The following is a 14,521-nucleotide window of genomic DNA, read 5'->3' on the forward strand; positions in this document are numbered from 1 at the left end:
CTTTTGAAAATCCTAAGGGATGCATTTTCTGCTTGGTGTAATTTTAATTCTAGTTTGGCTAGTTTGGAGATTTTTTATAATTTGTTATTAGTTTCAAGAGACACGCGGGTTCGGTTCTTGATCAGCAAACAGACGTAATATATTTGTGGTGCCGTAGTTTATTACTCCTCCTCTCCCCCCTTTAATTTCAGAGCTTTATACATCTGAGAGTGGCATTGCTGAAAATGAAATCCCACCCCCTTTGCCTCCACATCCTTCTGATGAGCTGCTTGCAGATTATAATCAAAGGTTTGAAACTGCTTACTATTTATAACTTTATTTTTGGTGATAGGAATGCTTTTCCTACATGATATGTAAAAAAGCCCACATGTTGCTTTATGACATTTAATTTGCATCAGAACACATTTATTTATTGCTTAGATGTAGTTTTTTTTCCTAATCTTCAAGGGTTATTATGGTATACATTAGCACCAACATTATCTTCAGTTGAGGCTAATAATGTCCCCCACTTTGCTGCTGTTCTTGAATGGGGTTTGAAACTGGTTAAGAATCTTAGTTAAGTTAAGTGAAATGATTCATAGATGGTATTTAACCGAGTAGGTTGGCTAAGCTTTATAAAACAGAATCAGATATGTGTTGGAAGTGTAAAGAAGTTGAGGGAATGTTTTTTTCGCATGTGTTGGACATGTAAAAAGGTAAAAGTGTATTAGGAAATGATTTCTAATGAATTGAAAAAATGTTTAAAACTACCTCCCCCCCCCCAAAAAAAAACCCACAGAGTCCTTTTTGTTGGGAATAAGTCAGACAGAAATTTCTAGGTGTCAGAAAAGGTTACTTATGTATGCAACAACTGCAGCCCGTGCAGAAACTGAATCCCAAGTTTATTTAGACTCAGACAGAAGCAGAGCCATATCTGTCTGCATACATTTTCATTGCAGTCTCTCAGGCATGCCCAAATCCCCAAGTGTGACTCTGGCCTAATGTTCTTCCAATGACAATTTTCCTTGTTTTATATAATTTTATTAAGTTTTACAATTTTACATTCAACAGAATCAACATTATCACAAAAAGAATATGTACCGTATTTTTCGCTCTATAGGACGCACTTTTTCCCCTCCAAAAATGAAGGGGAAATGTGTGCGAGTCCTATAGAGTGAATGCAGGGGGGGAGGCAGGCAGGAAAAGCCCCCAAAAGCAGCACACAAGCCGGGAGAGCGTGCTGGGGGCTAAAGAAGCCATAGCCCCACGACCTTCTCCCAGCTGGAGAGGTGACGTGTGGCTATGGCAGCAGCCTCTCCGCTGTGCACCTTTCTGCTGTTCCCCGACCTGCTCTTTGGGGCTGGCGGTGGGCTTCCCCCCCGCCAGCCCCAAAGAGCAGGTCGAAAGGAACCTGAAGCCTGGAAAGCGAGAGGGGTTGGTGCGCACCGACCCCTCTCACTATCCAGGCTTCCAAGGTAGCCGCCTGAAGGCGACTGAACGCACCTTGAACGGCACCTTGTTTTAGAGGGGGAAAACAAGGGGGGGCATTCTCCCCCTCTCTGCGCAGCGCCTCCTGCCGCTTTGCTGAAGGGGCGCTGGGCAGAGAGGGGGAGAATTTGGTTTTCTTGTTCTCACCCCTCTAAAACCCCTATTGTCCGGGGGGTCCTATAGAGCGAAAAATACAGTAAATCCCAGTCTCCCTACCCACCCACTACCCTCCCATGACTTCCCTCAACCTCCTTTTCTGGTTCTTTAAATATTTGTTTCTCCTGCCTATTGTGTTCTACCTTAATTTTGTGATCATTTAGCTAAATATTGTTGCATCCTTATCAATTTTATACCATATTTTTTTTTCAAATTACATCTTATGCTTTGTTCTTTCCCCAGTTGTTACATCTTGACTTTTATGTTTGTTTTCTTTATTGTAAGTGTTTGCTCAAACCCTGCTAGTGAGTCCACTTCTTTACAATGTACCTGTAAGTACACCAAAAACGGTTCCCAATCCTTTTTAAAGTCTCTGTTGTCCTTGCCTCTAAGTTTCCCAGTAAGATTCGCCATTTCAGCGTATTCCATCAATTTTACTTGCCGTTTCTCTTTCGTTGGCATCTTATCATCTTTCCATTTTTGGCCTAGTAATAGCCTAGCCGTTGTTGTGGCATACATAAATAGTTTCTTCCACTCTTTTGGCAAGTCTTGACCAATAATACCTAGCAAAAACGCTTCTGGTCTTTTAACAAAGGCTGCCTTAAACATTTTTAGTTTCATTTCATTATAAATCATTTCCCAATGACAATTTTCTTAAGGAAGTGTTAGACTTCTGAAGAAAGTAGCTTCCTTCTGTGCCTTGCATATGCTTGGAAGGGGATTTTTTTTGTAACTGAAGTGAGAGAGGATACCGTAGGGAAAGTTTTCTGGAAATCTGTTGTCTGCTGCATCTGGTGCTGTCAGTGATTTTAATTATTATTATTATTATTTATACCCCACCCATCTGGCTGGGCCTCCCCAGCCACTCTGGGCGGCTTCCATAGAAACCAAAAATACAGTAAAATATCACACGTTAAAAACTTCCCTGAACAGGGCTGCCTTAAGATGTCTTCTGAATGTCAGGTAGTTGTTTATCTCTTTGACATCTGGTGGGAGGGCGTTCCACAGGGCGGGCGCCACTACCGAGAAGGCCCTCTGCCTGGTTCCCTGTAGCTTTGCTTCTTGCAATGAGGGAACCGCCAGAAGATTTTAAAGATTTGCCTGAAACTGGGAAGGATAAAATGTAATCTCAGCTGAAAAATGAGGCATCTTACGATTTTGGGCTTTAGTTTGCTTGATATTTGGATAGTCACATACCTGAACTTCGGAATGAGGCATGTTGTGTGGCACCTGGCAGCTAAATGCATTTCAGAAATAACTTACGTTGAAGATATGTATTAGGCAGTAGGTCTCTTTTCTGCCTTTTGATCATTGGTGAACCTTTAATAAGCCTTATTAATTACTGAGATGGCCCGCAAAGTGGACAGACAGGATAAAACCTGCCTTTTTTTGCTCTGGTTATGGCTCTCCTAAGTAAAGGCAGATTTAATAGAGGCAATAACTCATGTAAGAAATTTAAATTGCATTGTAACAGAGAAGGGAAAATTCGTTTATATTTCATAGGGTTTAATTACTTCATTTGTTTTTGAGCTGGTGCCTATTTTATTTCATTCTGTTTTATTTGTGGTATGGCTTCTTTCCACAGCTCAGTAGCAGATTCAGCAACATACTTACGAGATCAGCACATCAACTTCAGATCTTTGACACTGGCCAAGCAGACAGAATCAATTAATCTGAAAGCCTCCAAAAGCATGGATCTTGGTAAGATGGGGTTGGGAGATACTAATAATTATTTTTAGCCTCATCATTTATTTTCTGTTTTTGTTTCTTAAACACGCATAATAGGTAAAGGGACCCCTGACCATTAGGTCCAGTCGTGACCGACTCTGTAATCTGGTGAACCGGGTTCGCGCCTCCGCTCCTCCACATGCAACTGCTGGGTGACCTTGGGCTAGTCACACTTCTTTGAAGTCTCTCAGCCCCACTCACCTCACAGAGTGTTTGTTGTGGGGGAGGAAGGGAAAGGAGAATATTAGCCGCTTTGAGACTCCTGAAGGGGAGTGAAAGGCGGGATATCAAATCCAAACTCCTCCTCTTCTTCTTCTTCTTCTTTGGGGTTGCGGCGCTCATCTCGTTTTATTGGCCAAGGGAGCCGGCGTACAGCTTCCGGGTCATGTGGCCAGCATAACTAAGCCGCTTCTGGCGAACCAGAGCAGCGCACGGAAACGCCGTTTACCTTCCCGCTGGAGTGGTATCTATTTATCTACTTGCACTTTTGATGTGCTTTCGAACTGCTAGGTTGGCAGGAGCAGGGACCGAGCAACGGGAGCTCACCCTGTCATGGGGATTCGAACCGCCGACCTTCTGATTGTCAAGTCCTAGGCTCTGTGGTTTAACCCACAGCACCACCCGCGTCCCTTTAAACACGCATACATTGGAAGAAAAACGTTATTAGGGCCAAACAAGGGAACTTTGCAGGAAATGCTGGAGAAATTTCTCTGCATTTTATCTTTGCTGAAAGCTGCTATGGAAGTCCCAGTTTATCAGAAATGACTTAGTTTCTCCTGCTCTTTGTCTGGTCAAAATTGCCGCACAGGTATGAACAAAGCCACTGCAATACATTGCCTCACTTATCCATCCTGAAGTGTTGATCCAGGAGGATATTATAGTCAATGGTATGTGAAGCAACTTGGAGATTGTGTAACCGATTCATACTCCTCCTTCCCATCTCAATAAAGGTCATCCACAATGGTGACCAAGACTGATTTCGGGGAGGGGGGGAATCAACCTCAAATATCTTGTTTACTGCAATGTCTTGCACAGGTTTAATTTCCCTGCCCAAAGTGATAGTTAGCCAATGAGAAAGGAACAAGGTACAATGTGCATCAAATGGGGGACACATCTGTCAGTGCAGCATTATAAAATGTGCCACATGCGAGGAAATTATGAAGAAGACTTAAGGCAGGACAACTGCAAAGTTTATCTGTGAAATGTATGTGTCGAAATGCTCGTTGAAGTGGAAAGAGAATTTTCTTCCAGCAATTTAAAATAGCTTTAAAAATGTACGTGACATTTGTCTGCCTTGGGCGGGGAAACTTCATCAATAAGAACAACTAATAAGAACTTGGGACGCGGTGGGTTAAACCACAGAGCCTATGGCTTGCCGATCAGAAGGTCGGCAGTTCAAATCCCCACAATGGGTGAGCTCCCATTTCTCGGTCCCAGCTCCTGCCAACCCAGCAGTTCAAAGGCACATCAAAGTGCAAGTAGATAAGTAGGTACCTCTCCAGCGGGAAGGTAAACGGCGTTTCCGTGCGCTGCTCTGGTTCGCCAGAAGCGGCTTAGTCATGCTGGCCACATGACCCAGAAGCTGTACACCGGCTCCCTCAGCCAATAAAGCGAGATGAGCACGCAACCCCAGAGTTGGCCACGACTGGACCTAATGGTCAGGGGTCCCTTTACCTTTACCTAATAAGAACTTACGGGCAGGCCTCCTGGGATGAGGCTCCAGCTCCTGGGATGAAGGGCAAGAGAACATCCCGGTGGTTCCCGGCTGTCAACCTTCACACCACTTCCCCACTGCCGCTTCTCCATGTGGGCATTGCTCTTTCCTGGCCCTGTTTGGCGCAGGGGCAGGGGCCAAAGTTTTCTCCCATTAAAACAGCCTCTCGAGTTATTTCAGAGAGGGAGGAGACTTTGGCTGCTGCTTCTGGGCTAGGCCGGCTGGGACGGAACCAAGACGCTCGTACAGACGCCAAGTGGGGAGAGCTTATAAGATCGGGGAGGGAAAGACTCCGCCTGGGAGCCCCTCGAAGGCCTCTTGCCTCAGAGGATCTCCCGTCTGCACCACTGTGGCTGCTGCCAAAGCCTCCCATACAAAGAACAGGGCCACGCTTCACGAGAATGGTCTCCGTCGCCAGCACCCAAGCTTGCCTTTCTGGATTGTATTGTCCTTCCAAGTCGCTGAAGGAGTCCATGCTGCTCGGTGCCTTGCCTGTCTTCTGGGATGCCACACATGCTGTCTGAATGTGCCAGTCCCTGACAAGAGGAGAAGGGCATCGCTGGCATAGGTAGGTAGGTAGGTAGGTAGGTAGGTAGGTAGGTAGATATATAGATAGATAGATAGATAATTTATTACGGTCAGAGACCAGTTTATAAAGCACACTTGGGGGTACAGTCACAGAAGAAAAACAAACAATTAAACAATGTACAACAATAAATTTAAAAACAATGTACAACAATAAACTACTAAGTCACCCATAGAACCGAGTTTTGGGGATTTTCATAAGTTGGGAGATGGTCTGTGCCTACAGATCTGTACACAGAATCTGGCAACCATCCAGGTTGTCTTCTGATCTTTGCCTAACAGGAAAAGGTCGAATTTTTGCTTTTCTGGGAGGTCAGCGAGCCTCACCAGTAGGTGATCAATGGTCTTACTACGTGCCTCTTCATAAAAGGGACATCTACAGAACAAGTGTTCTGGGCTTCCTATCTCCCCCAATGGACAGGCGCAAAGTCTCTGAGCATATGGGACTTTTTAAAAGGCTCCTTCCAGGACCGGAGAGGGCAGAGCTGAGCTTCTGGCAAGTGTAAAGGCCCTTCTTGCATTTTTAGATACGAGAAAGAAGAGATATGCTGCCAGTGCGGCTTTATCTCTCTCGATTTCTCCAATTTTATAGTCGGGGCACCTTGAGCAGTCCTGTTGTCTCTCGGTGTCTATGATTCTTTGCTTGACTGTAGCTTTTGCCTGGCCCAACCCCAGGCTTAGAAGGGCTTGAGGGGCAAAACCTTCACTGGCATAGGTTAAAGCTCAATAAAGAAATTGAGGGGGAGAGAACTTACGGGCTCACTTTTACATATATGTGACTGGCGGCGGCATTACACCTTACTAGCTGTTAGAGCTGTGCAAAATATATTAAAGTACGGCAGAAAATAGTTTCCACCCTGTAAACACAGCATAGAACAATTTCTTTGGAGATTGCTTTCTGTGGAGAAAGGTGGCGTATCTTTTGCACGCAGTTTATTGCGGAATGTAGCTGGATATTTCAGCATAGGCTTTTATTTTGTCTCCCGCTAGAATGAAACCTGCAGTGTTCTGACCGTTCAGAGGCAATGTGGTTTTTGTTGGTTTTTTTTTTTACTTGCCTGAAACATCAGAGTCTTAGTCCCTCTTTGGTATTTCAGGCAGAACCACAGTTACCACAGCAGTACATATGTTTAGATCGGAGACAGTTTTTCGAGGGTGAACCATACTGCTAACTAAAGTTTGTAGAATGGCTTCAAGATTATATCTGCCCTATGTCGGTACTTCTCGCTGGCAGCAGTGCTGCTTGAAATGTTATAGGAGAGCCAGGTTCCTTTTGTTGTTGTTGTTGTTGTTGTTGTTTGGTCGTTTAGTCGTGTCCGACTCTTCGTGACCCTATGAACCAGAGCACGCCAGGCACTCCTGTCTTCCACTGCCTCCCGCAGTTTGGTCAAACTCATGCTGGTAGCTTTGAGAACACTGTCCAGCCATCTCGTCCTCTGTCGTCCCCTTCTCCTTGTGCCCTCCATCTTTCTCAACATCAGGGTCTTTTCCAGGGAGTCTTCTCTTCTCATGAGGTGGCCAAAGTATTGGAGCCTGAGCTTCAGGATCTGTCCTTCCAGTGAGCACTTAGGGCTGATTTCCTTAAGAATGGATCGGTTTGATCTTCTTGCAGTCCATGGGACTCTCAAGAGTCTCCTCCAGCACCATAATTCATGTTCAGGTTCCTTTTAGTCTACCATATTTCTCTGCGGAGAACACATCAATGTGAGGGCGAGACTATTATGGGTCTTGGTTCTGGACTAAATGTTGTAGTATGTTTGTTGCAGAGATCCATTGGACAACAGAAAAAGCCTGAATAATCACAATGTGTGAAACTGCCTTAACTGCCAGAGAGCAATTACTATATCCAGTCTTAAGATTGGTTATAACATGGATAAAATCAGATGATGGCTTATCATATTATTATTTTATTGGGTGCAGGTGGCGCTGTGGTCTAAACCACTGAGCGTTTTGGGCTTGCTTATTGGAAGGTCGGTGGTTCGAATCCCCGTGACGGGGTGAGCTCCCGTTGCTCTGTCCCAGTTCCTGCTAATTTAGCAGTTCGAAAGCACACCAATGCAAGTAGATAAATAGGTACCTCTGTGGCGGGAAGGTAAACGGCGTTTCTGTGCGCTCTGGTTTCCATCACGGTGTCCCTTTGTGCCAGAAGCAGTTTAGTCCTGCTGGCCACAAGACCCGGAAAGCTGTCTGTGGACAACACTGGCTCCCTCGGCCTGAAAGCGAGATGAGCGCCGCACCCCATAGTCACCTTTGACTGGACTTAATCATCCAGGGGTCCTTTACCTTTTTACCTTTTACCTATTATTGCATTAATGTACCCCACAAAACAGTTCTACCCATGTCAAGAGCTGGTGGTCTGTCTGCTCCAGCGATACCATGTTACTGCTTCACAGTTTTCAGAGAATATGAACTGGCAGGTTAAGGTTAGGTTGGCAGGTTGAAGAACCTAAAGCTTTCTCTCTCTCAACCCCTGGGAGTTTGCCTGGTTTCAGCAGGCCCCGCCTATTGAGTTTCAGCTATTTTTATCCACAACTTGGTTTTTGAAAACAACAACAGAGAACTAAGATCCTCCAGCTTCTGAATGCAATGCATCATCAGCAAACATATAGAGCTGTTTATATCCACAATTTTCTCCCCCAAAGGCTCTAAGAAGAAGCATTGAACAATGAAATGATGGACAATACGGAATAGTCAGCATTTCTGAAAAACTAGGACATTCAGGGTTTTTTTCTTTTTTTCTTTTTTAAAGACAAAGCCATCTGCATAAGATATAATTTTATTTTCACCTGCCCTCTGCTGAATTTTATGAATGCAAATATTTTTTCTTACACAATGGAACTCTTATCCCAGAAACCTTAAAAGAGTAGGCTTCTGAACATTTGGGGGGGGGGGTGGTAGAGGATTAAAATCAAAAATTAGGTATGTATTGGTGAAGATATTTTCCTGCATGGAAAAATAACTGCTCTCCTAATGCTTTGAAGATGGCTGACAGTGTGATCTAATTCCAGTGTTTGGTCAAGTTACTTTGGTAGTATAAATACCTTGAACCATGAATGATTGACCTACGAAGTACTAGTACATGAATATATTTGCATTGATAATTTAAAATCTCTGCATAGGCAAAGCATTAAACAAAATAAACATTTTCAACATTCCTTGTGAATGTTCATTGTTCATATATCAAGACTAGTTTACCAATATTAGAGAGTTTATGACTGAGACATTTGGGTTTTAGCCATATGTTTTTTACTAGCTCATTATCGCTCAGCCTCTATTGTCCTGCTATAAAATAGAGTTGCAAGTATATACCTCGCAGAAATTTTGTAATGATGCACAACAATTATAAAGCTCCTTGCAAAATGATTATTGATTCGTAAATGCAACAATGAGTTTGTGCCCTTGTGTAATCAGATTAGTGCTTCAATATTCTTGATCGCCGAAGAATTGATGCTTTTGAATTCTGGTGCTGGAGGGGACTCTTGAGAGTCCCATGGACTGCAAAAAGATCAAACCTATCCATTCTGAAGGAAATCAGCCCTGAGTGCTCACTGGAAGGACAGATCCTGAAGCTGAGGCTCCAATACTTTAGCCACCTCATGAGAAGAGAAGATTCCCTGGAAAAGACCCTGATGTTGGGAAAGATGGAGGGCACAAGGAGAAGGGGACGACAGAGGACAAGATGGCTGGACAGTGTTCTCAAAGCTATGAACATGAGTTTCACCAAGCTGCGGGAGGCAGTGGAAGACAGGAGTGCCTGTCCATGGAGTCACAAAGGGTCAGACATGACTAAACAACTAAACAACAACAACAATTCTTGATAAATGATGGAGACAGAGTCTCATAGCTGCAATATCAGCTTGGCTTTCTAGTGAGGAGTTATTTGGGTGATCTATTAGGACTCATGCCATTGTAAACATGTTTAGACAACCTTTGAGAGAGAATTTAAAAACGCACTTTAAAAGTATAGTGGTTTTACCTGAGAAAGTATTTGCTGTGTTCAGACAATCATGTATTTGCTTATTGAACTAAAACGTGCACAAGTCTTTTCCTAGTTTCTTTGCTCCTTTTCTTCTTCTGTACAGCAATCACACCAGGAAATCTTTAATTAACCAAAGCTTCCTGTTTCATTTAAATTAGGAATTATGGTTACCAGCTTTGGAAAACGCAGGATTTTAAGCCAACTTCAAACAGTGTACTGTATAATATCCTGGCTTGTTCTGAAGCTGGTCCCCTGTTTTGGATAAAACACAACACAATGGTTAAATAGAGACTTCCTGGTTTAATCGTGACTTGACGTAACTCTAACATAAGATTGCACAATTAGTGTGAATGATCAAATCTTTTATAAATAAATAAGAACAAAGCTTTAATATAGTGTGGACTTTCCCAGCCTTGTGCCCTCAGCTATTGTTGGTCTACAACCATTGGCCCTATGCACTAGGGATGATGAGAACTATAGACCAACAGCAGCTGGGAGCACAAGGTTGGGAAAGGCTGATACAGCGCATTTAACTCTATTTTCATGCTTCTTGGAACTGAGTGTTGCCCTCTTCTCAATTTCCTCGACTGTTTAGGTGCTCTGAGCGTCAGACTGGAGTCAGCACCTTTTCATGTTTGTTCTGGGTCAGCTCAATTTTTTATTTTATTTTTTGTCTTGCATTTCAGGCTAATGTAATTCTGTAAGGTAGATGCCGTGTGTCAAATTTAGTGACCCATGTTGAATTTTTAAAAATTGCACAGCAATGAAGGGGAAAGGGAATGGAGCTTTCTCAGGCATCTAAGGCAAAGAGAATGATGGTGAACCTTGCATAACATCACAGCTAGCTCAGCCATAGACTTTCTTGTATACATAGGCGGTGTTGAGGTTGCCAAGCCACCCCCTAAATAAATCACAATTCACACAAATTTTTTGTTTAAAATTTTGGCATAATTTTGGCCACAACTTTATTAAAATACATAATGTGAGTGGTTGCTTAGGCATTGGTTGCGACTATCTGTCCCTGCCCCGGGACAGAAGTGACTTCCGGAACCCTGCGAAAGTCAGTAAGGGAAAACATTTTGGGGAGAGAATGGGGCTGGGTGTCAGACCCTCACCACTCCCCGCATCCTCCCAGGGGCTTGCGCAGCTCAAGCCACTTGTCAGGGATTTGGACAAAAGCATGGCGAGCCCCTGGATTCCTTTAACGGAATTCCCTTGCAGCAGCATTGGAGGGGCAGGCACAGCCAACCCTTACCCCTCCACCTGTTGGAATTCTGCTTGGGTCAGAGGAATGTGCCTCAGCGTAGGCACCGGCAGATATTCCTGTCGACCTCCCCGCGTCTCCACTCTGCTGATAAGCAGGCGAGGTCCCGGCGATTCATCTCAGATGTGTGAGAGGAACACACCGTTCACCCTCTCTCCCCTTTGGTGTCCCCCAAGAGGGGAAAGGAGCAGACAGAAAACTATTTACATCTTTTATTTCTGTCTCTCATATCAGTACAGAGAAACACGTCTGCACTCGACAACAGCAAGAAGAAACTCCACCCATGTACTTCCAGTACAGGTCATATGACACACACACTGAGCTAACATCCGGTGCTCAGTACGGATTGGACCGCCCCAAATTTGAACCAATGCCTAACCACAGCCCCAAATTTGAACCAATGCCTAACCACAGCCTTACAAGTTGTGATGATTTGCTACGCAGTAGGCAAAAACGAAATGGTACCAGCCAATCTGCCAAACGGACAAAATTCCTACCAGGCCCCTGCCCCAAAAGCAGACGACCCCATGACAGGCATAGCAATGTCAAACACAAAAGCCCTAAATTAGGGAGGTGGGCGGGCGATCCGATGCACGCAGCAAAAGAGGCTGCACCATGCTGCGTGCAAAAAATATATAACCTTCAGGCCAACCCACTAAATGGTACCATCAAAATCTCCCCGACAACCATTATAGCCCAATCACAGTCATGGCCATCCAAACAGTCCGGCCCAGCAACCAAGAGGGGGTGTCCTGCTGGACCGCACCACAACACGTGCTCTCCATGAAGGAGAACACACTTTGTCATCACCTGTCGTACATAAAAGTCACCTCACAGAGTTGTCGTTGTCGTTTAGTCATGTCCGACTCTTCGTGACCCCATGGACCAGGGCACGCCAGGCACTTCTGTCTTCCACTGCCTCCCGCAGTTTAGTCAAACTCATGCTGGTAGCTTCGAGAACACTGTCCAACCATCTTGTCATCTGTCGTCCCCTTCTCCTTGTGCCCTCCATCTTTCCCAACATCAGGGTCTTTTCCAGGGAGTCTTCTCTTCTCATGAGGTGGCCAAAGTATTGGAGCCTCAGCTTCAGGATCTGTCCTTCCAGTGAGCTCTCAGGGCTGATTTCCTTCAGAATGAAGAGGTTTGATCTTCTTGCAGTCCATGGGACTCTCAAGAGTCTCCTCCAGCACCATAATTCAAAAGTACCAATTCTTCATAGACATAATAAAATATGAAATATTACATGAAACAATAAATCCCCACACACAAAGCAACCTCTAATCATTTCCCTCTTCAAAACAGCTTATTGTAATTATAAGTGTAGTTCTGAAATTACAGTAATTCCTGAAATCAAAGAGAAAGTTATTTGAATCACTATCAAAATGGTAATGGCAGTGCCTGAGTCAGAAGCAGGCTGTGCTTGCTGGTCTGGAATGCTTTTACCATTTCCCTCTTAGCAGGATAAATTTCTAGAGAATCAGAATCAAGATTTTCTTGTTTTGCATAAGGAACGTGCAAACACGTTCTCAGATCTCACTTGAACCTTATATGATGTTGCCCCTTTGAAGAGAGAGAATTATACTAAAGCCCAGCTTTGACATAAATCCCTGGCCTGCTAAACTATATTTTAGGGTTTAAGTGTTGGTCCTGTGAGCTCACCCTTTCCCTCTTCCCTTCATTGGCTCTCTGACCCCGGTGAATTTAAACTGGACTTTCCTGCTATGAAGAACTGTGGGTTACTACTGTCAGTTTACTACTCAGAGTCTCAAACCAAGATCAGATCCGAAACTACAATTTAGGGAGCTGGAAATTTATGTCTGAACTGGAATTGAGGAAACGTGTGTATCTGGCTTTAGGGAACTGATAACAGCTCCCCCAGTACTTCAAAATAAAGCCTTTCTTTAAAGTTTAAAGTGATCATTATACAGAGCTTTATTTAAGGCAACACCTCCAGCTAGTACCTTAATTGTACTCCTCGTGGCTCTGGCGGGTTACTTCTGTGTTTCGGCACTCACACATACACAGAAGCACTATATTGCACTTTGTGCATGCGCAGAAGTGCCAAATAGCAACCCGCGTATGCTCAGAGGTGGCGCTGCTGGTTGCAAATGTGCCTCCCGCACAGATTGCGTTCGCGACCCAAGCGTCCACTGTACTAAAACATCAGGGACACGAGTGGCACTGTGGTCTAAACCACTGAGCCTCTTGGGCTTGCTGATCAGAAGGTTGGCGGTTCCAATCCCTGTGACAGGGTGAGTTCCCATTGCTCTGTCCCAGCTCCTGCCAACCGAGCAGTTCGAAAGCATGCCAGTGCAAGTAGATAAATAGGTACCGCTGTGGCAGGGAGGTAAACGGCGTTTCCTGGGGCTCTGGCTTCCGTCACGGTGTCCTGTTGCACCAGAAGCGGTTTAGTTATGCTAGCCACATGACCCGGAAAGCTGTGTGTGCACAAACGCCGGCTCCCTCAGTCTATAGAGCAAGATGAGCTCCCCAACCCCAGAGTCAACTTTGACTGGACTTTACTGTCCAGGGGTCCTTTGCCTTTTACCTTTTACCTACCACATCACTGCCAAGAACAAGTCCAATGCTATCATACGGAGTGTAGCTGTTCTGGGTGGCGATGCTTCGCAAGTGGGGAAAGGGTAGTCATTTGAGGGAGCAGGAGACTTTTAGACAGCTGAGGATTGTGGAACTGGGGAAGTGAGGGTTGCAGGCTGCGATGCCAAATTAATTTGGAGAACTGTGCAAGAGGTGGGAAATGAAGTTGTTACCTTCAAAAACTTCCCTGAATACCTAGGAAGATGAGTAAGGCATCAGAATGAAAGTACAGTGGTACCTCTACTTATGCACACCTGTGGCTACATATCCGTCAGGATACGCACGCGGCAAACCCAGAAGTATTTTTCCGTGTTTCACCGTGCACACATGCGCAGAAGCGCTCTACCACGCTGTGCACATGTGCAGAAGCACTCTACCATGCCACGTGCATGCGCAGAAGCACTCTACCATGCCGCACACATGTGCAGAACAGGCACCTCCAGTTGCGAAAACCTCAGGATCCGACCGGAGCTCCGGAACGGATCCTGTCTGCAACCGGAGGTACCACTGTACTGCTTATGCAGTGGTCTCTTGGCTACTGCCGTACTAAGATTCTTTCCATAAGTGGCCACTGAACTTTGCAACAAACAGAAACACCCTTTTTATATATGTGTAGAATCATACGTTCTTCCGCAACAGTAGCTGCCCAGCACTGAAGATCTGTCTCTTGAATTGGAAGCCGCTTGCACATGTATCTTTGAGTGTGTTGCTGCACATGTTGCAGAATTTGAGCTGCTCTTGCAGGGTAGATGATTTAGTGAGACGATCTGATGGCCGGCAGCAGACCTTCCAATATGGTTTCTCTGACTTCAAGTAGTTAGCGAGAGCTTTTTCAGCAAAAAAGCAAGGCTTAAAATGAAACAGTGCCAAGTATTTGCTGCTCGAATTCTGTTACTTATACATCCCTGGTAGCCATTGTTTTTCTGTTATTGTTAGCTTGCTTATTATTATACCTTTGGCAGTCATGATGTCTTTTGTGATTAGCCATGCATCTCTCATTAGTTGTCAGAAAGCTCTCAGCACTGTATTC

The 14,521-nt window shown here is 44.7% G+C and overlaps 1 protein-coding gene across 1 annotated transcript in view; it reads left to right on the top strand.

Moving 5' to 3' along the window:
• PARD3B (par-3 family cell polarity regulator beta) overlaps positions 1-14,521 on the top strand; it is a 622,948-nt gene that overhangs the window by 260,319 nt on the left and 348,108 nt on the right. Inside the window, exons 14-15 of the mRNA XM_081200610.1 lie at positions 192-288; positions 3,209-3,324. Of these exons, the coding sequence (XP_081056736.1) occupies positions 192-288; positions 3,209-3,324 (213 nt within the window). The remainder of the gene's footprint in view (positions 1-191; positions 289-3,208; positions 3,325-14,521) is intronic.

The sequence above is a fragment of the Podarcis bocagei genome (genome assembly GCF_964188305.1).
Source record: "Podarcis bocagei genome assembly, chromosome: 1".
Taxonomy (NCBI): Eukaryota; Metazoa; Chordata; class Lepidosauria; order Squamata; family Lacertidae; genus Podarcis; species Podarcis bocagei.